The sequence below is a fragment of the Cetorhinus maximus genome, chromosome 16 (assembly GCF_964194155.1).
Source record: "Cetorhinus maximus chromosome 16, sCetMax3.hap1.1, whole genome shotgun sequence".
In the NCBI taxonomy this organism is placed as follows: domain Eukaryota; kingdom Metazoa; phylum Chordata; class Chondrichthyes; order Lamniformes; family Cetorhinidae; genus Cetorhinus; species Cetorhinus maximus.
The window spans coordinates 39,176,346-39,201,607 of NC_135894.1; the positions used below are offsets into that span (position 1 = coordinate 39,176,346).

At 39.7% G+C, this 25,262-nt stretch overlaps 2 protein-coding genes across 7 annotated transcripts in view; one reads left to right on the forward strand and one right to left on the reverse strand.

Annotated features, from left to right (window-relative positions):
• Window positions 1–16,972, reverse strand: part of kdm6a (lysine (K)-specific demethylase 6A) — a 274,780-nt gene extending 257,808 nt beyond the window's left edge. For all 4 annotated transcript variants that reach the window (XM_078559720.1, XM_078559718.1, XM_078559719.1 and 1 more), the window contains exons 1-2: window positions 16,558–16,972; window positions 16,387–16,450 (exon numbers count right to left, since the gene is read on the reverse strand). In XM_078559720.1, coding sequence (XP_078415846.1) covers window positions 16,387–16,450; window positions 16,558–16,805 — 312 coding nt within the window. In that variant the 5' untranslated portion in view covers window positions 16,806–16,972. The remainder of the gene's footprint in view (window positions 1–16,386; window positions 16,451–16,557) is intronic.
• Window positions 16,973–17,224: 252 nt separating this feature from the next.
• The window catches only part of fundc1 (FUN14 domain containing 1), a 33,073-nt gene continuing 25,035 nt past the window's right edge, over window positions 17,225–25,262 (forward strand). For 2 of the 3 annotated variants that reach the window (XM_078559712.1, XM_078559713.1), the window contains exons 1-2: window positions 18,609–18,647; window positions 22,863–23,049. In XM_078559712.1, coding sequence (XP_078415838.1) covers window positions 18,624–18,647; window positions 22,863–23,049 — 211 coding nt within the window. In that variant the 5' untranslated portion in view covers window positions 18,609–18,623. Of the gene's footprint in view, window positions 17,302–18,608; window positions 18,648–22,862; window positions 23,050–25,262 lie in introns of those variants that run through there. The other variant, XM_078559715.1, reaches the window with a different exon arrangement.

Here is a 25,262-nt window from a genome sequence, read left to right on the forward strand (position 1 = left end):
TGGTGGGTATAACTATCAAGAAATTAGAACCAAGGGAATAAGTAGTAAGTGAGGACACTTATAATGGTTTTGGTACACTTGGTTTTTCCCCCCAACCTCAATGGAAGGTAAATACTTTTACTGAAATTCCACAGGTGCTGACAACCCCCCAGTATCTCACTCCAGCAGCCATTCTTCATGCAAGCAGTAAAAGGCAAGTGTGTCAATAATGTAGTCCAAACATGGGAAGCCATTAGTCAAGCGTCAGCCTGCTCTCACACAACTGTAAAAAAAATGTTACTAGGTAATAGCCAGGACTAGAGAACCCTCGTTGATTTTTCTCCTACCTAAGCCCAAAGCATTGGGGCCACATACAGTTCCTCTATTGGCATTCCAGCCAAGATAACCACAAGTCATGGAGTTTCATTTTTCTGGTATGATGTATATGCATACAGTATTAGACACTGCACATCAAGTGTTACAATGGCAGTTTTGGAGAATTTAAAATGAGTTTCTTAGCTCGCTGTGGATCTAGTGGGTACATGTGGCATAGTACTAAGCTATATAGGATAGGAAGGTCTAATCCCATACTTTTATTGAATTTGCATTTTCAAATAGAATACACTATTAGCCCCAGCACAACTGGTCTTGAGAGGAGACAAAAATTGGACACATGCTGTGCTGGCTATTCACAACTCCCGCTGAAGGGAATGTCTGACCAGTGAAAGACAACAGCATTAGGTTTACCTGTGGTTTCCCCCTGTTCAATCTATAAACATTTCTACATCGAGTGTTAGTAGCAAATTACTGCATATCTTGAATCTTTGCTACAAGAGGCTCAAGCAAATGGTCCTATACCTCCAGAAGTCCCTTCTGTGTTGAGCCCAGTCCTACCTGGTTTCTGCCATGGTCACAGCACTTGTGACTAAGTACCTGCCCTAACCACATTCATAGAAAATGGCTTTCAGAGTATTATTAAGGTTGGTTCTATACGCCATACTGGTCTTCTGGTGAAAATTGAGAGTTCTGCTAAGAGTGCCACCTACTTGGTTGAATCACTGTTGTCAGACAACATTTCAGAGTACACACAGCCAGCCACATCTACTAGATGAAAACAGATTAATGGCCTCCATCAGGGATCAACTCTAGCACTTATTTTTAACCTATGCATAAATGATCCGTCTGTGACCTGATTGCAGAAATTCAATGTTGATGGCATTCAAATGCTGACCACTAATTATATAGCAGAGTACTGACTGAAATTGCACCTACAATCAAATAAACCGAAGACCATAGCCTCCATTTTTCACATGTGCAATGCTAGTGTCTTTCATGAACTCACTACCATGCTAAGTGGTTAACAATTCAAACATGATGCTCACCCAGTTTACTTGGACATCACCCTCAAACAGTCACCAGCCTACAAAAGATATCTACTGAAAACAGCTGAGCAAGTCAAAATCAAAAATACCTAATCACCAAATTTGCCAATTCTAGCTAAAGGGCAAATGTCTCCCATTTAACACTCATTTGCTCTTGAATAGAGTGTTCCCATTTGGGTTCACTCATCATTCCCATTTTGGTTCATTCACCACACCCTAAGCTAGTGAATGCTCAACTGCAAGCTACGAAGCATTCTGTAGTGCACATTAGGCTCTATTCCCCAGTGGTTACCAGTCCTCTGCAATATAGTTCTACATCTTTGGCACTCAGTTGTGGTAGCAACATTGGTGAGGAGACTTTGTGACATAAGTATGTTGCCAATTCACTGATTTTTTTCTATTAACTCGTAGGACTGCTCTTTTAAAAACACCCAATATTGTCAAACCTTTCCTGATTCTTCTGACTTTTCCTTACCAACTCACTGCATGAAGAGGAAATAGATCTTAACACCTCTGACCACACCAACCACCAAGGATTTAACTGGCCACATCACAGTTGGGCACTTCTCAACCATTTTCAAACCATCAAGTTTTTATCTATGGGGCCATTGTGACAATGATGAATATATAAATCATGTCTTTGCATCCTACCAACTAGGCAAACTATCTGGTGGCCTACACAATTATGCTGGTAATGGTCAATGCTCTGAGATGGCTGCAATTATTTGCCGAATCCTCATACTCCAAACAAATTGACAGTGTCATTGATAGAGGAACCATCGCGGCAGTAGTCTCAAAATGTTAAGTGATCTCCACAAGCCCAATGCCATCAGGGGCTTTTGATTTTAAGAGGCAATAGCACCATTAAACAGCCAAAAACAGAAGAGTTCACGAGTCAGTTTGAGCACTGCTGGCCCAAATAATTAGCCTTGTGCTCTGTGACCCATCAGGCCTCTCACCGCTTTCTCATGAGCTAGCAATTAATTTACAAAGATTAACATTTAAACTAAATTACCAACAATATTTAATACATTTTCATAGCTTGGATTCAATAATAAACATGTTATTTTATAACTGACTCATTTAATTTATTAAAATTCTCTCCCAGAACCAGGGCCAATCATTTCTATAGTCATTTCTCATTTATTATGACCAAACATGTCACATGCTGCCCAATTTTCCATTGCCTTCAACAGCATCATGCCATTCTTCACCCAAATCACTATATATTCCAAAAAATGAAGTTTACACAAACAATCATTGTGTTGCCTATAAACATATGCTTTGTAACTGCTCCTTCCTTTCTTTCTCCTGCCCCCCACAACCAACAGCTTCACCAATCTTCTCAATTTAAATTATATACTTGCACACTAGTGGACAACACCAAAGCCACTGACTGTATCCACTACCCAACCCACCTATGCTCCAACGTAAAAATCATATGCACAACCAAGGATTCATCAAATGCTCCTATTCCTCATAATACAGTCACCTAACTCTCCGTTCCTGTTTTTCTCAAGCCAATATACAACTATCAACCAAACTGACCTGCACAAAAAGGTCAAGTATATTTTAAAGAACAGAAATAAATGCTCCAGAATCAGCTCTTAACAAGAAACAGCTGATTCTCAACTTCATAATGCAACTCACTCCCTCATTCCTTGGGCTCCATTTTAAAGGATTTTGCTGCCCCTTTACAAGTAATCATTCCAGGGGAAAAAAATTAACTTGATATGCCTTCTCCTCAAAAGTAAAAACAAATCAAGACTAAGAAGGAAGAGTGAAAAAAGGCAAAGACTTAGAGAAATCAGAAAAGAATATGAAGAAAAGGGGAGGGAAAAAAGTTTTTAGAAGAGCTATCCATACTGCAAAGCATGAGGCTGGAATGACTAAACCAGCCTTCGCAATGGTGCTATGTGGCATCTGCCTCTCACTTTTCTTTTACATTTTTTATTATTAATATACAAATAGAGTGCAAACTCTCAAATCCGGAACTCTCGGAAACACCAGTTGTGTGGAATTTTTTTGAGCGCACACACAAGCCCAAGAGTTGCCACTTGTGGCACTGCAACAGAGTTGACATTATGGCCCCCATGGTTCTTAAATCATATTGACTGTATTTACAGAACGTTTCCAGGCTCTACTTTAATGGCCTATGTCAAGCATGCCTCGAGTATACTGATGCAGTCAAAGAGGTATGTTTCGACGAGTTTTTTTTGAGGATGGTACTCAGGCTCTGTCCATCTCCACATCCCACCCCCACACACACCCTCTAATCCAAGCCTCTGTCCATTTTTCAGAACAAACGCATAATCAGTACTCATTGATAAATGTGTTTTCAAATGTTAAAGAGCACAGTACTTTGGGAACATGCAATGTACTGATTTTGGATGAATAAAACAATGTTTATTACTGCTTTCTGATGTTTTATCACTGTTTTACGTTTCACTTACATACTTATATCCAGTTCACACACTTGTGGTTAGGCATTCTAACATTATATCAAAATCCAAAAAATTCCAAAATCCAGAAATGCCTTGGCCCCAAGCATTCCAGGCTAGAGGTTACAGTGTGCTTACTGGGGAGAAAACTTCCCTAAACCTATTTCCAAAATCCAAACCTTAAGACTTAAAAAAAAAAGTTATGATTCATAATTTTAACATTATCTTGGTCAATAGGTAAAAGGACCACCCAGATGTAATAAATCCAATAAGGAATTCAGGAGAACTTTCTTTAGAGAGCAGTGAGAATGTGGAACTCACTAGCACATGGAGTAGCTGAGGCAAACGGCACAGGTGCATTTATGGGGAAGCTAGAAATGTACATGAGGGAAATAGGAATGAAGGAGCATGTTGATAATATTAGATGAAGTTAGGTGTGAGGCACCTTGCGTGCAGCATAAATACTGGACCTGTTGGGTCGAGTGGCCCGTTTGTGTTAGAAATACTATGTAATAATTATCCAGCTCCAAAAACAGTCAATGCAAAATAACTAAAACAGGCAAACTATTTCCTCCTTCTCGAGGAGTAATCTATTTTATTGATGTTTCTCATAAAAATTAACAGCACAGACAAGGACAGTTCAGTTCATCATGCCTGTGCTGACTCTAAGAGTATTCCTGCTAAGTCCTACGTTCCCATATTTTATCCGCAACCCTGAAGGTTCCTCATCCTCAAGCAACTGTCCAACTTCCTCTTTAAAATTAATTGAATCAGCTTCCGCCAACAATTTCAGGTGTTGCGTTCCAGATTTTCACAATTCTGAGTTTACACATTTCAATAAACATGTAAATGGTGGAAACAAGAAAAAATAGCTACAGGTATATAAATAGGGGAATTAAATGCATAAAGAAAATAGGAGAAGAAAAATTTGAAAAGAAAAAGATCTATTTGAAGTAAAAAGAGAAGAACTTGCATTTATATAGCATTTTCATGATTTTATGATCTCACACACTTCACAGCCAATTTTGTTTTGCAAATGTAGAGATAGTCACAATGTATATATGGAAGAATTATTTAATTAAATGAGAATATTCTGAAGAACAAATCAGAAGATAGTGAGAAAAAGCACCAGTAAGATCAACGTTTGCATGAAAGAAAAATGTACAGGAAGCAAAAACACTGATAGAATTTAGACAGCAGGAAATACAGGAAAGCAAGCAGAATCAAATTAGTCTTGATCCAAAATATTTTCTGCAACCCCTGAAAACCAGGTTTATATGTCATTATTTTTAAAATTTGCAATTATTTACAGATTATTTAGATGCTGCAAAGGGCTCAAGATACTTCCCTATTCCTGAAAGACATGCAATCTTACTCCTGTACACCACCTCAGTTTGGAAATCACGCTGTAAGCCATTGCTAGAGTTAAAAAATAAATACAGGTATTCCTGTAAAATTCCTTATACTTTAACAGTGACAGCCTGCTCTTGCTGGAAACCCCGGTGTGCACTGGGATCAGGACAGGATCCACAGAAACGTTGCTGCTTTGAGTTTAAGCTTTTTTACAACACTAAAAGAAAAACATTCCACTTAAAGGTTCAAAAAATGTTTTTACACCAAGATGATTTACCTCGACTTTTTTTTTACAATTTAAACAATGAAAGTAAAGCTTTTCAATAAAACTTGAGTCAGTCTAGACCCTATTCCATCCAAATACCATGTCCTTTTCACCACTATCGAACTTTGCATTATGTCAAACTGACTATTTTGAAAATTAAGCTTGCACTGTGTCCAAAACAAAAAACAAAATAGAACTTCAAACTGTAAATTAATGTAATTTGAAGTCAATTAATAAAGTATATTTATAGTGCCACTCAGTTGCTGAGTTATATCAGCCCATGAATTATGATACCTGAACTCATCATCATATGCCATATTGTATTATATGGTAATACAATCATATAGCTTTCCACTTGTGAAGAATATATGCAACAACCAGTTAGTGCATGGAAAAGAGCATGAATTAGTCACAAGTTCTATGTGCCAGTTAATTCAATATAATGTAATATAGTTACAAATGTCATTCTCAATTGGGTGAAGCACATCAAGAGTGTACTACACTGCAAGGGAGAAAAACACAAGCTGTTTCATCCTGCCAATGCCAGGGCAGAAATGGTTAAGTTTGGCCTTTCTGTTACAGAGGAGAGAAACATGAAAGACTAGCAGAAATCCTCAAATATGCTAAATTAACTGCAAGTGTTTGAACCAATTCCATCATCACATCCACCCCTCCCACACCATCCCTTGCATTCGAGCCCAGGGATGAAGGGCTTATCTTATGAAGAAAGGTTGAATAGGTTAGGCCTATACCCATTGGAGTTTAGAAGAATGAGAGGTGATCTTATTGAATCATATAAGATCCTGAGAGAGCTCGATAGGGTGGATACTGAGAGGATGTTTTCTCTTGTGGGGGAGACTAGAACTGGGGACAGTTTAAAAATAAGTCTCCCTTTTGTGACAGATGAGGAAAAATGTTTCTCTCAGCGTTGTTAGTCTGTGGAATTCTCTTCCCCAGATAGCAATGGGGGCTGGGTTATTTGAATAAATTCAAGGCTAAGCTAGGTAGATTTCTGATAGACAAGGGAGTAAAGGATTATGGGGGACAGACAAGAAGGTGGAGCTGAGACCACAGTCAGATGAACCATGATCTTACTGAATGGTAGAGAAGCATGAATGACTTACTCCTCCTAAGTTCTATGTTTATTTCATCTTTCCCATATCATCATTCTCACACCTCCAAAGCCATGCCACCCCCCATACCATTCCACCCCCACCACTCTCCTCATGCCACCCACTCATTCAACTTCTAAAATTTATCTACAGACAGTATTGCCCATATATCAACTATTTAAATAAAGCTGACAAAAAAAAAACCTGATGGTAAGGGCTGTCAAATCATTTCCAGTCACTGCCTATAGATTGTTGCTCACAATCCTCCATTAGATTTCATCTTCTATCAACAATAGAGACAGTGAATTCAAAGTAAATGATGCAAAGGAAAATTTTAACAAATCATCACTACCGTGTATTAGAAATTAGACATTTGATTACCATTTTTTCCGCTCAACCTTTAACCAGAAAAATACAAAATCAATAGATAAACCCAATTGAGGATATTTTACAAAATTTGTCTTGTACTCTATTGTTAGTATTAACATAAAAACTCAAAACAAGAAAATAAAAGGAGCATTTCAATGTTACTGTAACTTTTATTCAAGCATGCAATTTTATACTTAAACACAATAAAAGACCCAGACACCTTTATTTTCAAAACTAGAGTGGTTGGCATCTTGTTACTTACCAACCACTATAAATGTCATATGGGCATTTTTCAAGCTATCTGAACTATTATAGATATATAAACAGTAGTTTTTAAATAGGATATTTAGAAGTTCACTGATGATACTTCTGAAGAGTGAAATAAAAGTTGTATTTCTACAGTCTTAAGGCAACATGCAATAAACATGACAGCTTTCAGGAGGTCAGGTTCCAATATACATTCTGCCACATGAAACAGAAATGGGCAAAATATAGACAAGCAGCTAGCTGAACAGTATTTCAAGTTGCCAAGCACAGGCTAGTAAAGCAGTTTTCCCAATCAAACCTTCTTCTGTAACATAGCCAATGCTTGGAATTTTATAGATCCAGGTGCTATAGAAATAGCTTCAGAATATAAACAATATAAATTCTCCTCCCCTCTTACCACAATGAACATGTGCATTTGCTTTATGCAATTTTGTGCATCGTTGAAATACAGTTATTTCAATTTCATTGATGTAAACTAACTTTCACAATCACCTAGAATTTTAAAACAAGAATTTCTATTCCACTGTAATCTGCCAGATTTAAAATTAATAGAATTGGTCCAGCAAATTGTTTACGCAGAAACTGATATACCACAATCTTCAAGTGAGGTTAATTTTTCTCTATGAATGAAGTCTTTAAATAACCAGAAATTAGTCATTTGAACAAAATTCTGTCACTCAACATAATAATCTTCATTTATAGTCACCATTTAAGCTCCCTAGATAAAAAAAATGCAACACAAGGCGCATGTAATTCCCTAAAACTGAACAAATACATAGCAAACATTTATCATGCACAAACGTATTAAACATCAAAAAGTATAATTTCCAAAATGGCCCAGACATCTCTGTGCTGTATTTATGTTTATCATTCTATTTGTCACTGGCAAATGCTACCATAAAAATGTTCCATTATTTCAAAATATTGAATCTATTTTGAATACAGAATCTTGATGGCAACACAGTAAGTCATATATGAAAGACTACTGCAGGAACGATTTTCACCAAAAAACCTCCAAACTACTTGAACTTGTATCAAAGGAAACATGGCCATAAAGCCAGTGAACGAATCTAACATCTGAGCCTTGGAAATTTTGATACACTAGTAGGCACAGGATTAATTAATTAAATCTAAAATTTTTTAAAAACTAGTATCAGTGATGGTAAAATTCCCAGATTGTTGTAAAAACCCATCTGCCTCATGAATATCCTTTAGGGAAGGAAATTTGCCATTCTTACCTGGTCTGCCCAACATGTGACTGCAGATGCACAGTAATATGGTTGACTCTTAAATGCCCTCAAATGTCCTAGCAAGCCATGCAGTTGTATTCAAGACAACAGATCACCACTACCTTCTCAAAAGCAATTAGGGATGGTCAATAAATGCTCACATTTTAAAAATATACAATTTATTTCTCTTTAAAGTTGAATTCTGCTTGAACATTTGAATTATCCAGTAGCATGAATTAAGAATTTTAATGAAACAGGACCAGAGGCTTTTCATATTAAAAAATGTAAAGGAATGCTTGCATTTAAATAGTGCCTTTCAGAATCTCAAGACATCCCACCCACTTTACAGCCAAGGAATCACTTTTGAAGTGTAGTCACTTCTGTAATGTAGGGCAGAGGTGGGGTAGTGGTACTGGACTAATCCAGAGGCCCAAGCTAATGCCCCGGGGACATGGCTCAAGTTCCACCATGGCAACTGGAATTTAAATTCAATTAATAAATCTGGAATTAAAAGCATGAAACCATTGTCGATTGGTTGTAAAAACATATCTAGTTTACTAATATCCCTTTAGAGAAGGAAATCTACCACTTACCTGATCTGGCCTACATGGGACTCCAGATCCACAGTAATGTGGTTGGACTCTGAAATGGCCCAGCAAGCCATTCAGTTGTATCAAATTGCGATGAAAAAGAAATGAACAGCATGGCATCGATTTAGGCACCGGAAACGATAACAGCAAACTGGCCCTGCAAAGTCCTCCTGACTGACATCTGGGGGCTGGTGCAAAAATTGGGAGAGTTGTCCTACAGACTAGTCAAGCAACAGCCTGATATAGTCATACTCACAAATCATACCTTACAGTTCATGTCCCAGACATCATCATCCCCGGGTATGTCCTGCCCCACCGGCGGCACAGTGCAGAGGGAGTTGTCCTGGGAGTCCTCAACATTGACCCATGGCATCAAATCGACCAAGGGCAAGGAAACTGCCTGCCGACTACCATCTACCCTACCCACCCACCGCCTCCTCACCTGATTGTTGAAAATCAATTAGAAGAAGCATTCAGGGTGGCAAGGGCACAGGATGTGCTCCAGGGAGAGACTCCAATTTCCATCACCAAGATAGGCTTAGTAGCATCACTACTAACCAAGCCCTAAGGGACATAGCTGCTAGACTGGATCGGCAACAGGTGGTGAGGGAACCAACAAGAGGGGAAAACCTACCTGACCTCATCCTCACTTGTCTACTGGTCGTAGATGCATCTGCCCAAGATAGTACTGGTAGGAGTGACCACTGCAGTCCTTGTGGAGACAAAGTCTTGCCTTCCCATCGAGGATACCCTCCATTGTGTGTGTGGCACTAGCACCGTGCTAAACGGCATAGATTTCAACTCAGATCGAGCAACTCAAAATTGTGCATCCATGAGGCACTGTGGGCCATCAGCAGCAGAACTGTATTCAACCACAATCTGTAATCTCATGGTGTGGCATATTCCCCCACTCTGCCATTACCATCCAGCTGGGGGATCAACCCTGATGCAATGAATGGTGTAGGTGGGCATGCCAGGGGCAACACCAGACATTCCTAAAAATGAGGTGTCACCCTGGTGAAGCTGCAAAGGGCTACTTGCATGCCAAACAGCGGAAGCAGCATGTGCTAAGTGATCCCACCACCAATGGATCAGATCTAAGCCCTGCAGTCCTGCCAGGTCCAGTCGTGAATGGTGGTGAACAATTAAAACAATGAACAGGAGGAGGCAGATCCACAAATATCTCCATCCTCAATGATGGGGGAGCCCAGCAAATCAGTGCAAAAGGCAAGGCTGAAGCATTTGCAACCATCATCAGTTAGAAGCACCCATGGGTGATCCATCTCAGTCTCCTCTTCAATTACAGATGCCAGTCTTCAGCCAATTTGATTCACTCCATGTGACATCAAAAAATGGTTGAAGGCACTGGATACAAGCACTATGGGCCCCGACAACATTCCAGCAATAGTGCTAAAGATTTGTGCTCTAGAACGTGCCACGCCCCAGCCAAGCTGTTCCAGTACAGCCTCAACACTGGCATCTACCTGACAATAAGGAAAATTGCCCAACTATGTCCTGTCCACAAAGAGGAGAAATTCAACCCAGCCAATTACCACCCCATCAGTCTACTCTCAATCAAAGTGATAGAAGAGGTTGTTGACAGTGCTATCAAGCAGCATTTACTCAGCAATAATGCTCACTGATACTCAGTTTGGGTTCCGCCAGAGAGACAGCTCCTGACCTCATTACAGCCTTGGTCCATGGACAAAAGAGCTTAACTCAAGAGGCGAGATGAGACATCAAAACAGCATTTAACCGAGTGTAGCATCAAGAAGCGCTAGCAAAACTAAAGTCAACTGGAATCCTCTCCACTGGTTGGAGTCAAAACTAGTGCAAAGGAAAATGATTGTGGTTGTTGGAGGTCAATTAAATGAGTTGCAGAGCATGGCTGCTGGAGTTTCTCATGTCGTAGGCCCAACTATCTTCAGCTGCTTCATCAATGATCTTCCCTCTATCATTAGACTAGAAATGGGGATGTTCGCTGATGATTACACAATGTTCAACAGCATTTGCGACTCCACAAATACTGAAGTAGATGGTGTCCATATGCAATAAGGCCGGGACAACATTTAGGCTTGGGCTGGTAAGTGGTAAGTAACATTCACACCATACAAATGCCAGGCAATAACAATCTCCAACAAAAGAAACTAACCATCTCCCCACGACATTCAATAGCATTACCACTGCCGAATCCCCCAATCAACACTTGGGGGGCTACCATTTACCAAAAACTGAACTGGACTGGGCACATAAATAGTGTGGCTACAAGAACAGGTCAGAGGCTGGGAATTCTGCAGCGAGTAACTTACCTCCTGACTCCCAAAAGCCTGTCTACCATCTACAAGGCACAGGTTAAGAGTCTGAACATTCTCCACTTGCCTGGATGAATGCAGCTCCAACAGCACTCAAGAAGCCTGACACCACCAGGACAAAGCAGCCTGCTTGATTGGCACCCCATCCACCACTGACACACACTGGCAAGTGTGTGCCATCTACAAAGTGCAGTGCAGCAACTCACCAAGGCTCCTTCAACAGCACCTTCCAAACCAGTGACCTCTACCATCTAGAAGGGCAAGGTCAGCAGATGCATGGGAACACCACCACATGCAAGTTCCTCTCCAAGCCACACACCATCCTGACTTGGAAATATATAACTGTTCTTTCACTGTCACTAGGTCAAATCCTGGAACTCCCATCCAAACAGCAATATGGGTGTACCTATGCTACATGGACTGCAGCGGTTCAAGAAGGCAGCTCACCATCACCTTCTCAAGGGCAATTAGGTATGGGCAATAAATGCTGATCCAGCCAGCGACACCCACATCCAATAAAAAGTCAATTTGCATATTTCAAGGTCCCACAAACAGCAATGTGATAGTAACAATTAATTCAGTGATAAACATTGTCCATCAAACCCCACTCTTCAAAATACTTCCATGGGATCTTTTACGTCCGTCTCATTTAATGTCTAAAAGGCCCACCCCCACAGTAGAGTTTCAGCCTAGATTTTCATGCTAAAGTCTTTGTAGCAGGATTGAACCCGCAACCTTCTCATTCAAAGGCATAGGTGCAATCAGCTGAGCTCCCAATTGCAAAATTTTATTTTCAGTTAATAATCAAAATTAAAGAGCTGCAAATTTTCAACTAAAATTTAAATACCACTTAGAATAAAAGTTGTATTTGAACATTTCCCTTCATTCCTATCAGAGTATCTGAATTTTGCTGTTGTAGATAAATTGCCATTGGGCAGTTGCACCTGGAACAAGAGCTATTTCTGAAGTACGAGTACACAAGAAACGTGCCAGTGAACAAATCAGTATTCAGAAAATACTTAATCTAAGCAAACATAAAAGCGTTCAAAATAATGGTATGAAGTAAATAATGAATATTGTTAAAGCCATTAATATGTTATTGTGCATCAAGCAAGTAGTGCAAGGTATTTGAAATCTTTACAAACTTAAATTTACAAAAACACAAAATATATGTGGTAAGATCAGATAGGTATTCATCAGTAATCCATCTAATCCCGCTATAAGATTAAAAATGACAACTTTAGACTGTCTCTTCTACACAAGTTGAATCAAAACATGGCTATATTGCTATAATGTTAAAACTAACAGCACTACTCAACATGGATAAATAAATTATGCCACATCTATTTACAATAGGTCACTTACAAAGATTAGAATTTTACATTTACTGTTAAATTCCAAATATTGGACAAATCACCAACGGATTTGACTAGTCTACCAGGGGGAGCATATTTTGACACCACTAAATAGCCTATGGCAGTGATCAATGTTAGGCTAAGGATATGTTAAAGCAGAGAGAAAGAAGTGCAACAATTGCAAGAAGTATAGGCCACACACAATACATTGTGCATCGACTCTCAACAAATGCAGTGTTTTAACTGCAATAAATTAATGTTTTTCACATGTAGTTGATTATGTAAAACTGTTTTTCTGAAAATATGTTTAATTTTTTTTTTAAATCCTCTTAGCAACTGTCTAGACATTGACTCCCTGTTGGGAGTATGACTCCATGCACACTGCATTTTGATGCTATTCTTCACGTGCAAATCTAAAGTTATTTTCTTTTAATTCATTCATGGGATGTGGGCGTTAACTAGCAAGGTCAGCATTTACTGCCTATTCCTAAATGTCCTCAAGATGATCATGGCAAGTCATCTTGAACTGCTGCAATCCATGTAGTGAAGGTACACTCTCAGTGCTGTTAGGGAGGGAATTTCAGGATTTTAACTCAGAGACAATGAAACAACAGCAATATATTTCAAAGAAAGAAAAGCATAGCATGATTAGAACAAGTCAACATGGTTTTGCTAAAGGGCAATCCTGTTTAATAAATATATTGGAGTTTTTTGAAGATGTAACTAGTAAGGTAGATAAAGGTGAACCAGTAGATGTAGTATACCTGGATTTCTATAAGGCATTTGATAAGGTGCCACACAAAAGTTTAATAGGCAAGATAAATGCACTTGGAGTTGGAGGTAATATATTAGCATGGATAGAAGATTGGTTAATAGATAGGAAACAGAGAGTGGGCATAAATGGGACTTCTTCAAGTTGGCAGGTGGTGAATAGTGAAGTACCGCAAGGATCAGTGTTGGAGCCACAACTATTAACAATCCATATTAATGACTTGGATGAAGAGATAGAGTAACGTATCTAAGTTTCCTAATGATACAAAGCTAGATGGAAAGATAAGCTGGGGGAAGACAGAGGCTGCAAGGAGACACAGGCAGGTGAAGCGAGTGGGCTGATGGATTATAATGTATGGAAGTGTGAAGTTATTCAATGTGGTCAAAAGAATAGGAGAGTTGAACATTTTTTAAAAGGTGAGAAACTTGTAAGTGTTGATGTTTAAAGAGACTTGGGTGTGCTCATACAAGGAACACAAAAAGTTAACATACAGGTACAGCAAGCAATTAGGAAGGCAAATGGCATGTTGGCTTTTATTGCAAGACGATTGGAATACAAAAAATAAGTCTTGCTACAGTTCTACACGGTTTCGGTGAGACTGCATCTGGAATAATGTGCGCAGTTTTGGCCTCCGCATTTAAGAAAAGATACACTTGCATTGGAGGTGGTACAGCAAATCTTCACTAAATTGGTCTTGGGGATCAGGGGCTGTCCTATGATGGGAGGTTGAGCAAATTGGGCCCATTTTCTCTGGAGTTCAGAGGCAATCTCATTGAAACATACAAGATTTTGAAGGGGCTCAATAGGTTAGACACAGAGATTGTTTCCAGTGACCAGGAAATCTAAAACGCGGGGGGCACAGTCCCAGGATAATGGGCCGATCATTTAGGACTGAAATAAGGAGTAAGTGCTTCACTCAAAGGGTTGTGAATCTTTGGAATTACCCCCAGAGGGATGTCGACACTCCACTGCTGAATACATTTAAGGCTGGGATAGACAGACTTTTGGTCTCTCAGGGAATGGGCAGGGAAATGGAGTCGAAGTCCACGATCAGCCACAATCGTATTGAATGGCGGAACAGATTTGACACGCCATATGGCTTACTCCTGCAGGGTGGTGTGAGACTTGGAGGGGAACCTCTGAACCAGCTGAATGACTGTAAGAGCATCACAATACAATCCCATCCTATCCTCACCATCATCCAAAGAACACAAGTGTCACTGGATAGCAGTCAGATGTAGGCTATTTTTATCATTCCTCATTAAGAACATTTGTAGCACCCCATCACCACCTCAGCCATGATTAACAGCATGTTTAGCACAAATTCAATATCAAACTTGGAACCTTGCTTATTTGTATGAGTAGACAAGCACACTAAGTCACACGGAAACTTCATTACTATTTTCCAACCCATAACAGAAATGAGAAACATTATGGGGAGTTTTGCATCCAACACATTTAACACTGGAAGGTGTTTAATTTCCTGAGAACAGACTAGTCAGGTATGGGCACAATGGGATGATGCACATTAAAAGAGTGTCACAGAATTCTATCAAAAAAGCATTTTGATTACACAAGACAGTTAAACGCTTTCTACTAGACCTTAATACTGTGTCCAGTCTACAAACCTGCCAATTTTCACCTACAACTGTCATTGGCAGTTAACTGTGTTTTTTTTTGTTTATAGACTCACAAAGGCAATGTGTTAGTGTGACACTCTAAAGGGTTTAACATCACTATCCAGTGAGTGAATAAAATCCTGACAATTTACTTTTCAAATAATAAATGTACATTAAGAAATGAGTGATGTCTTATTGAATCAAGACGTTACAAAAACGTACTAGGACAAAACAAGATTTAAAACAAACAAAAAAACAATTTATCTAAAATCGAACCAATGGAAGCCATTATAGCTCGATAGGAACATGCCGGGGACAGTATTACAACACTTACGTAAACTAGGTTTTTACCTCCACCACCCGATTAAAAACAAAAACAGACGCAATTCTAATCGGAAAGAAACATTTCAAGTATGTAATCAAAAACTGGAGAGATCGGACATTCCGAAAATATTCAGCATTAATAAACTTCACAACGTATACAAAAACTATCAAATTAGAAAATTATTTTTTAAAACGGGTATACTGCGGTGCAGATAACCAGACTCCTGCAAATATCCATTTTATACAAAAGTTTTCCTGGAACAAATATGGTCCCATCATCTGAGCAATTGCAACCAATACATTCATATGCGACTTAAAATATGTATGTTTAATGCAATGTCACACATTCTGTGGTATAGCAGCCATTTCATTATGTTTTACATTTAACTGCTTGGTGCTACAGGTTGAGTGAATCACATTGTGTATTTTTTCTTAAAAGCGCATAAACAATCTCGTCAACGTGCCTTTTTTCTGCACTTTAATAAGTAAATTTCTTTCACACAGCACAATGCAGATTTCAGATCAGTTACTGCTGAAATTGGCCTGAGTTTTTTTTGTTGTCCTCCCCTACCAATCACTCACTATTTTTCTCTCTCCTCCCTGTCCCGCCATCTTGGAGAGAAGCAGCCATTTTTAACGCGGAGCAAAACTTCAACCCATACACAACACAAAACCCACAGCATAGAGCCTGGAGACTTGGGAGGCAAAGCATATAGAGAGGGGCATGCGGAAAGTGTAACCAAATTTAATGCAACCACACGCAAAAATGAAAAGACATGTCGTTCACATTACACGGTCAATATTTGCAAACGTCTGTGCTCATATGCACCGTTGCTTCTCAAGTTAGTATACATATAATAGGAAAACCCTCAATGAGCCTACCCTATATAAAGTGGAGAGGCTTTCGCAAACCTTGTTTTATTGTTGAAGGGCGGTTAACGCATTAGTTTGTTATTATTAGATAGGGACAAAAATGCAAAAGAGTTTTTTTTAACGCTGATATCTCTCAGCTCTTACCTTTATTAACAAGGCCTTCGTTCTGGCGCCATCTTCATGAACCTTCAGAAATCCAAACAGTCGGCTGTGCGATAGCGACAGACAGATGACATACGTTAAAATGTTTTAATTTATGCACAAACACTAAAACTTAATCAAAAACACAAGACAAAACTTGCAGAATTTTCTAACCTATCGAGAGTTGCAATAGAGTCTCTCTCCTGGGGCGTCAGAGTTGGAAAGTCATCCTCAATTTCACTCGGTTTTCCCGCCGCCATTTTCTTTTCCTCATCACCGAATGATACTCCACAGGATTTCATGGGTTTACAGACAGAGATGAAAAAAAATGTTTGCAATTTATTTTTGTTATTCTTTATTATTTCCGTGGACTTTTTTTTGGTTTTTTCACATCCTTCAAGCTCTTGCTTCGTTTCTACCATGCGCTGCTGGAGTCCTTATTTTTGGGGGGGGGGGAATTAAAATAGCATTGAAATGGTATTAAGGGAAAAAAAAGAAAAAACTTCAAAGCAGAAAGTTGTAATTGTGTCACACCGAATCCACGCCGTAAGCGCACAAACAGCAAACCCACTCCCGACCAATGGGCAGCAGCAACCCACCCCACGTGCCTTTGTGTTGATTTACGTCAGTCCGTGCTGCGGGATCAACTGACACGGGGAGCCGCCCCTTCCGGCTGCCGCCCGCTCCCATTGGCCCTCGCACCCCAGCGCCTTGACGCTTTTGGAACGGGCGCCTGCGTCATCCGGTCTCCCATTGGATTGTGCGACTGCCAATCATCGCGATCGCTAAACACGTCAGCAAGGTTAGGGTTTGTCGGGATATAAAAAGAATGTTCGCTGCGCAGAACTTTAGTTTTGCTCCATTTTTGTTTGGTTGTGGTGGGTGTTGGATTGGGAGCGCGTTGTGTGGGAAGTTTAGGTGTGTTTGCTTGCTCCCTTCAGTTGGACAGACAGTGGCAGCAGCGGTAACGTTTCCGCGATTGAGAGTTTTTAAAAACAAACTTGGGGGTAAGGGGGAGGGGTCGCAGTAATGGGTTCGCTGCCACCAAAAGCGTCGCGGTCACATTCCCCACACTTTCCAAAGTAAATCAGTGTTGCAGTTTGGTGACTTTTTTTTAAAAACATTACTGTTTCCAGCAGTGTACATTAAACCAACCGCGAGGGATGGCGCCGTACAAAATGGGATTTGACAAATGGGGAGTCGCCTTGTGAAATTTGAGAATTTTTTTTTGATAGTTTCTCTCTCTCTCTCCACCCGCCCCCACCCCACCCCGTCCAACCCGGAACGCGCGCGACAGTTGGGAATGTTCTCTCAGAATTGAGGTTAGCTTGTACCCTTGAAAGTAAGATCTGTTCAAACCCACAAGTTTTAATTTGAAACGAAATGGGCAGATGTATATTTTAAATTGTAGTTTGAACTGTTTCTGTCTCGTTTCTCCAGCAGGTAGGAGGCCGGCGATGGATTTTGTTTTGCCGGCCATTAATTGTAGTGTTGCTTCCCATGATCGGCTTCAATACCTTGATAAATATTCCCCTTATTCTATCCGTCGTCATATGCCATTCAGGATGATAGTTTACTTTTAAACTCCGCCAGATTCGTGCGGACACAATTTAGAAGCAAGTTTTTGTAGGGCATCAGACTTGTTAGCAAATTTTTTGACAAATGTTGGGAATTAATGGAGTTTTACTGTTCTTCCTGCCTTTTAGTATATAATTACCCTTCCATCTACTCACTTTTGCAAAACCTTCAGCTGCACCATGGTTTAGGATGTGTTTCCTTTATTAGCCCTTTTAAAGGTGCTGTTTGGTGCAAGTTACTTTTGATGTGCATTTGCACTCAATGCATCCATGAAGGCACTGGTATAAGCTGGGATACAATTAAACAATCTTACTGATAGGGAATCTGCACATTCTGTAATAGATTGGGTGTCACAAAACAGTATTGCCTTGTTGTCATGCAAAATGTCAATATATTTTCCAGTTAGTCATTGGATTGCCCCTCTAGATCTATTAGCGAAAACCAATTTCCATCTATATGGCACCTTCAAAATTCTCAGGATTTGAGAAATATAAAAAAGTCAACCATGACCCTAGGCAATTGAATGAGTCCAGGGTCAGCATGGTTGCCTCTGGAATCGAGCTCTGTTCCAGAGACTTTAGCACTTAATCCAGGCTGACACTTCATTCATATTGGGGAGTACTGTCAGGTGCTATCTTAAGTTCTGCCATCTGCTCCATCCAATGCACGGTGGTATTGTTCAAAGAGTAAGAGTTCTCACTGGTGTTTCTCCAGTATTTCACCCTTCACTAATGCCACAGATATATTGTAATTTTTCTCATTGCTGTTTGTGCATATTGGTGGATGTATTTCCCTGCATTTCAGCAATTACATTTCAAAATTAAAAACAAAATCCTGAAAATACTCAGGTCAGGCAGCATCTAGGGAGAGAAACAGTCAACATTTGAGGTTGATAACCCTTCATCAGAACACTTCAAAATTACTTCATTGGCTGAAATATGCTGTCCTGAGAATGTGAAAAGCACTGTCGATATAAACGTTTTTGACTTTAGAAACATTTAGATTACCTCACTGGCCTTCCACTGAACCAGGTCCAGGCAGGGGATCATTCAGTCGACTGCCTGCCTCTCTTCCATGGTTTTCTCACATCGGTGTCCCTGGCAAGTGAACAAGTGGTACCTGCCAATATGCTTGAGGTCTTCTGCAACCAGTGAGCATGAGGGGAGCTGGAGTGCATAATTGCCCTTTGAACTGTCATCTTGATTAAGTTTCCTTCAAAGTTTTTGCTTTTTATTGTTTATGGTTCCACTTTCAAAAGGGGCACAGTTCCTCTTAATTGGCAACCTTGTAGCTGGAGCAAAAAGAGGTGAGGCAGGACTTCTGGAATATATGGATATGCTTAAATCATGAGTTTTTGAATGCTGCGAGGTAAATCTTAATACATATGTTAGGATTTTTAATCCAGGCATGTTTTTGTACTACAGAGACAGGAAGCAGTCCATATTTGCCTCTTTTTATATTTAATCTTTCCCCCTTAGTACTGCTTGACCCTGTCCCTCTAATCAACATTAAAGGTGCAAGTTAATGTAGTAAATGCCCCAAAGAGCTTAATAGGAGCATTGTCAGATACAATTTGACACATTCCCCTTGCACAGCCTTGTCTCATCTTTAGACTACTCTAGGCCAGCGTTGCTCCTTGCTTTGTTGGGCCTCAGCCCTTTCTCTGCCACTATTGTGATGTGATCTATGTTAAAGTCCACTTCCACTCCCTGACTCAGTTGTGGCACGGGCCTGATATTAGTCCATTTTCAGTTGGCATTGCTACTTCCATCCATTCTCTTTTATCCATCTAACTCAGTCTAATAGTCAGTCTGATGATCAGGCTGCCAGTTCCTAAAATGCACTGTTGGTTGTTAGTTCACTCTGAGTAATGCTTACCAATTAGAAGAAAATATAAAAGAGCAGTACAATCAATGCTTGTAGTTGGTGAACTATATAAAGTTTTTAGTTGAACTCTTGACAGCATTGCTTAAGGATCCTTTAATATTAATTGTGGCTGCAGTTACATGTATAATTGTCTGACACCTGTAGGCAGCGCTCTAGTCTTTCTAGCACAATACATTGCATTTAAATAGTTTAAGATAAATATATAAATGCACACAAGGTTTTTTTTGCACAATGGGTAATGAGGGAATGGCAACATCCTACGAATAGAAGTTTCAATGTAAATTCCAAGCTAGATGAGTCCACTCAACTGGCATAATGCCTCTATTACCATTAATGTTTTTGAGGATGCATTAGGTTCTCATTCTGGTCTAATTTTTTTTAGCCGAGACCTAATATAATACCAGCTCCCAAATCTCTGCTAATGACATTTTTGAACCAACGGTAGCCAAGTCACAGCTATCCTGATTTTCCATCTCAGCCCAACTCTTGCTTAGGAACTTCCCCACAAGAGATCAGTGAGAAAAAATTCCCAAATCTTCTGTCAGTGTGATGTTACTCATTGTTGCTCCAAAATGCTGCACTACTGTGTCAGACAGACTATTTGGGTTTAACATTTAACAGTCTGCTTAAAAGGTGTGGCAATGCAGAGCTATGATGGATTTGACTAACTTTGTTAAAATCTAAATTATAGGACCTTTCATGACCTCAGGATGTTCTAAAGCACTTTACAACCAATTAAGTACTTTTACAGTATGTGTTGTAATATAGGAAATATATTGGGTAATTTGTACACAGCAATGAAATAAAAGATCAGATCTGTGTTTTGAGGTATTGGTTTAAGGATAAACATTGACTTGAACATGAGGAAAACTTTCCTTTTCTTCAAATAATGCTGTAGAATCTTTTATGACCACCTGAGAAAAAAAACAAGGCCTCTGTCCATTTAACATCTCATTTGAAAGCATCTTCAACAGTGCTGTACTTCTCCCTCAACAGCACCTTCCAAACCTACAACCTCTACCACCTAGAAGGGCAAGGGCAGAAGACAGATGGGAACACCAACACCGTTCCCCTCCAAGCCACACACCGTCCTGACTTGGAGCTATATTACTGTTCCTTCATTGTCGTTGGATCAAAATCCTGGAACTCCCTACTAGCATTGGGTGTACCTATACAACATGGACTGCAGCAGTTCAAGCACCACCACGCTCTCAAAGGTAGTTGGGGTGGGCAATAAATGCCAGCCTGGCTGGCATCACCTGCATCCTATGAAAGAATAAATAACACTCTCAGTAATGTAGTGAAACATCAACCTTGATTATGTAGTGAAGTCTGCAATGGGACTTCAACCCAAAACCTATGATCCAGAGGTGTGTTCTGAGTTGCCCTGTGTGAATTACAGCCCATTAACCTCCTAAATTTCCCTTAATCTGTGTATGAATTGGACTTCTAGACTGTTATACTAAAAGCAGAAAATGTGTGAAACAGGCAACATCTGTGAAGAGACAGTAGTTTTGGGTCAATGATCTTTCCAACAGAATTGTTATCAATAGCTAGTTTTAGGTATCCTGGGATGTTCAGACTAGCATTAAAACAAATTTAGGCTTCAAACCATAAGCTTTTTTAAAAATTAAATTGTGATTAATCTCAAAACAGTTGAGTATCTATGCAAATTATGTTGCTTTGATCACAACTGATTGCAGCCCTATCTGCAAAGAATTAAGAGTTTATAACTAGATGTTTTGATAATTTTCTCATTCTGTTCAATCAGGATCAATTATTAGATTTATTAATTCTGTAAGAAAACAAAATAAATGCGAGTTTCATTTCATTAGGCATGCAGACTATCAACAGAAACTCAATCCATTTGAGTGAGAAAACGTAATATATTATTAAAAGCCCAAATTAAAACAGCAGCCAGCAACAGTTAACTGGAATTTCCATGGAAGTTCTCCCAATCTTCTGCCATAATTTAAGTGGAAGATTGTACAGAGAAAGAAAAAAAATGAGGTACTGGTTCTTATAGGATTAAAAAGGGAAATATGTTTTCAAAAATGTCTAAGAAAAGCGCTGTGGCAAACATAGTTCCTTATGCAGAAATATGTGATTATCATATAAAAGCCTGAATCTCCATGTATCAGCTATGTTATGAAGTAGTACTGGAGAGTAAAGGTGGCGGTGAGGGTGGTGCAATAGATTTAAAAAGTGAAGTTCACGAGGCTGCTAGCAGCAGAGCTTGGGAGATTCACAGTCCATTCTAGGATAATCTAGTAGTTTTGGTAATGCTATAAATCCTAGAGACAGTGAATGAAGCAGAACGTGAACATTTAAGAATAGGTTAGATATTTTTGACAGTAAGGAAATGTTGATACTTTTCAATCAAAATAAATCTCACATTTCAGATAAATCAGATTTACTAAATTCATTTATTTCTTGTCAATTTGTCCACAATTTCTGAGCAGCAGTGTCTACTGACGAGAGCAGGGCACAGCCCTGCCTCGGTACATAACCTTAAAAGGCAGTTATTTTTCTGCACGTAACAGCAGCTTGCACTTATATAGCACCTTTTAACGCAGTAAAATATTCTAAGGTGCTTCACAGGAGAATTATTATAAAACTAAATTTGACACTGAACCACACACACATTCAGATAGATGACCAAAAGAGAGGAAAGGTCGAGAGAGGGATATCCAAAGCACAATGGCGGCGTGTTAAAATGGGGATTCACACGAGGTACGGATTGGAGTTACGCAGAGATCAAATCCGTGGTGGGCTGGACAGATTTGTAACAAAAAAACGCACATTTTTTTAAAATTAAGGCATTACTGGACCAGGAACCAACGTAGCTGAGCGAGCACTGGAGTGTTGGGTAAACTGGACTGGCAGCAGAGTTTTGAATGAGGCGTTTAAAAGGTGGAATATCGCACCTGGCCTATTTCTGGAACTAGGTCTAAAAGTAGCTGCATTGAAAACATGGGGTTTAAAAATCATAATTTATACGCATATTCCAACAGGAATGTACTTTTTTATATTACATTTCCGAGCTAAGATGCGCTTGGCCTGTACAACTGGTGCCAGGCCCCATCACCATGGTGCCGGAGCCCGTCATTCTGACCCCATACAGGATGTGTTTCCGGGTGAGGAGCTGGAGTTATTCATCTATCAACATTAAAACCAGCTGCAGTATGGCGGAGCGTGGAGGTAAGCTGGGCTGGAATCGGCGAGCTCCTCCATTCGGTTAGATTTATTTGTGTGAAAGGGCTTATGTGGAGTGGCTGAGCAGGTCGGATTGAGTATGGAGAAGGTGCGGGGTGTCCGCAGCATTTGACCGGACTCATTTGGTGATGGTGCGAGGAATATGTCTGCTTTCTGTCTGCCCCTAGTGCGTGTTTTAATTTTAGTTATAATGCATTAAACATGCAACTTTGTGCTTTCTAAAGACATTTCCATTGTGTTCATGACAAACACATCTCGGAGCCCCTCACAATGGCCGTAAAAAACCGATAAGTTTATCTCCACTGTTAGACATGGTGTCAAAATTACATCAGTTAGTTTCTGTTGTAAATCAGGATTTAAAATGTGTTACAGACCATAGAAATGGCAGCAATTTAACCCGATGTGAAATCTTCGCATTTGAGCGTGACCCCCTATGACATTTCCAGTGGATTATAAATCTGACAACTAGAAATCTGGAGGATCTGCACAGAAAGTTGTTGATTGAATGCAACGTTTGCTCACTGAAGGAAAGAGGTCACATGAGCAGCTTGTGTGACCACTGCGTTTTCAGTTCAAGTGCCAAATGCGTTATCCTTGTTCGTTCTCCTCCAGATCTTTTTCGCTGTTGAAGTGAAGCCTATCGCACAATACGCAGAACTTGTTTTTTTCAGGACCTCAAAACTCGAAACTCTTTACTCCCTCAGTTGTTCTTCTTACAATCTTCGGGTTTTTAAAGCCCAAGCCTATACACTGCGACCTAATATATCTTGTTATTTTTCCTTTGTGTTGCATCATGGTTCATCTTGGGTTCTTAATAATTAAAAAAAACTTTATAGATCATATAAGTTTTATAGGTGTGAACAAATGACATAGCAACCTTAGAAATGAAAACAAATCACACCGTTTGCAATCATTTAAACATATGTGTATTTTAAGGCAAGTATGTTACCAATTTAAACCAAATTGGTGATTGTTGCAAAAAGATGACAATTAGATAGTGCCATTAGTGAAACATCACAAGACAAGTCACACATCATCAGACAAAATTGATACTAAGCCAAAGAAGGAAGCTGAGGTGTCCTTGTTCAGAGGTGGGTTTTAAGGAATTTCCTGAAGGCATGTTCAGAAGTTCCAAAGCGTGGGGCCCAAGTGGTTGAAGGTATAGCTGCCAGTTGTGCAGCAAAGTTATGCAGTATGTCTGCCATGACTAGTTATTGTATGCCTCTGAGTCAGAAGGTTGTTGGTTCAAGTCCCATTCCAAGACTTGAACACAGCAATCTAGGCTGACACTCCAGTGCATTATTGAGGGAGTGATGCACTGTTAGAAGTGTCATCTTTTGAATGAGGCATTAAATCAAGGTGCCTTCTTCTCCTGAGGTGGTTATAAAAGATCCCATGGCACAATATCGAAGAGGAGCAAGTGAGTTATCCTTAGTACCTTAACCAAGATTTACCTTTCAATCAACATCAAACAAACAGATTATCCTGGTCATTATCATATTTGTGGTAGTTTGTTGTGCGCAAATTGGCTGTCGCTGTCCTACATTACAACAGTGACTGCATTTTAGAAGTATTTCAGTTGCTGTAAAGTGCTTTGGACATCTAGTGGTAATGAAAGGTGCTGTAGAGATGTAAGTATTTGTTGTTTGCGCAAGGAAAATTGATGGGGGTGGTGGGAGGTGATGGCAGTTGGTGGGTTGGTTGGAAGAGTTTATGGAGCTAGGAAATGACAAGGCCATGATGGGATTTAAACACAAAGACAAAAAGTTTATATTGGGGGGCAAGGAGCTGATGTAGAACATTAAGGGCAAGAGTAATTGATGAAGGATGAGATAAGGCAGGCAGAGTTAAACTGGAAGTTTACAAAGTTTAGAGGTTAGGAAGACATCCAGGAGTGCATTGAAGTAGTCAAGTCTGAATGTGACAGCATCATAGATGGGAATTTCAGCAACAAGGGCAGAGGTAGGTAATGTTTGGGGTAGCAGTCTTTGTGATAGAGAGGGTATGGGATTGAAAGCTCATCTTGGGATTGAACAGGATGCCGAAGTTGTTAACTGCCTGGGAGAGATAAAGGAGGCTGTGAAGGATGTTTATTTTCACTGTACTTGTTCTCTGCAACATTGTAAAAGGCAGCAGTTCAAGAAGATGGCTCACCAGCATCTTCTCAAGGGAAATTAGGGATGGACAATAAATGCTGG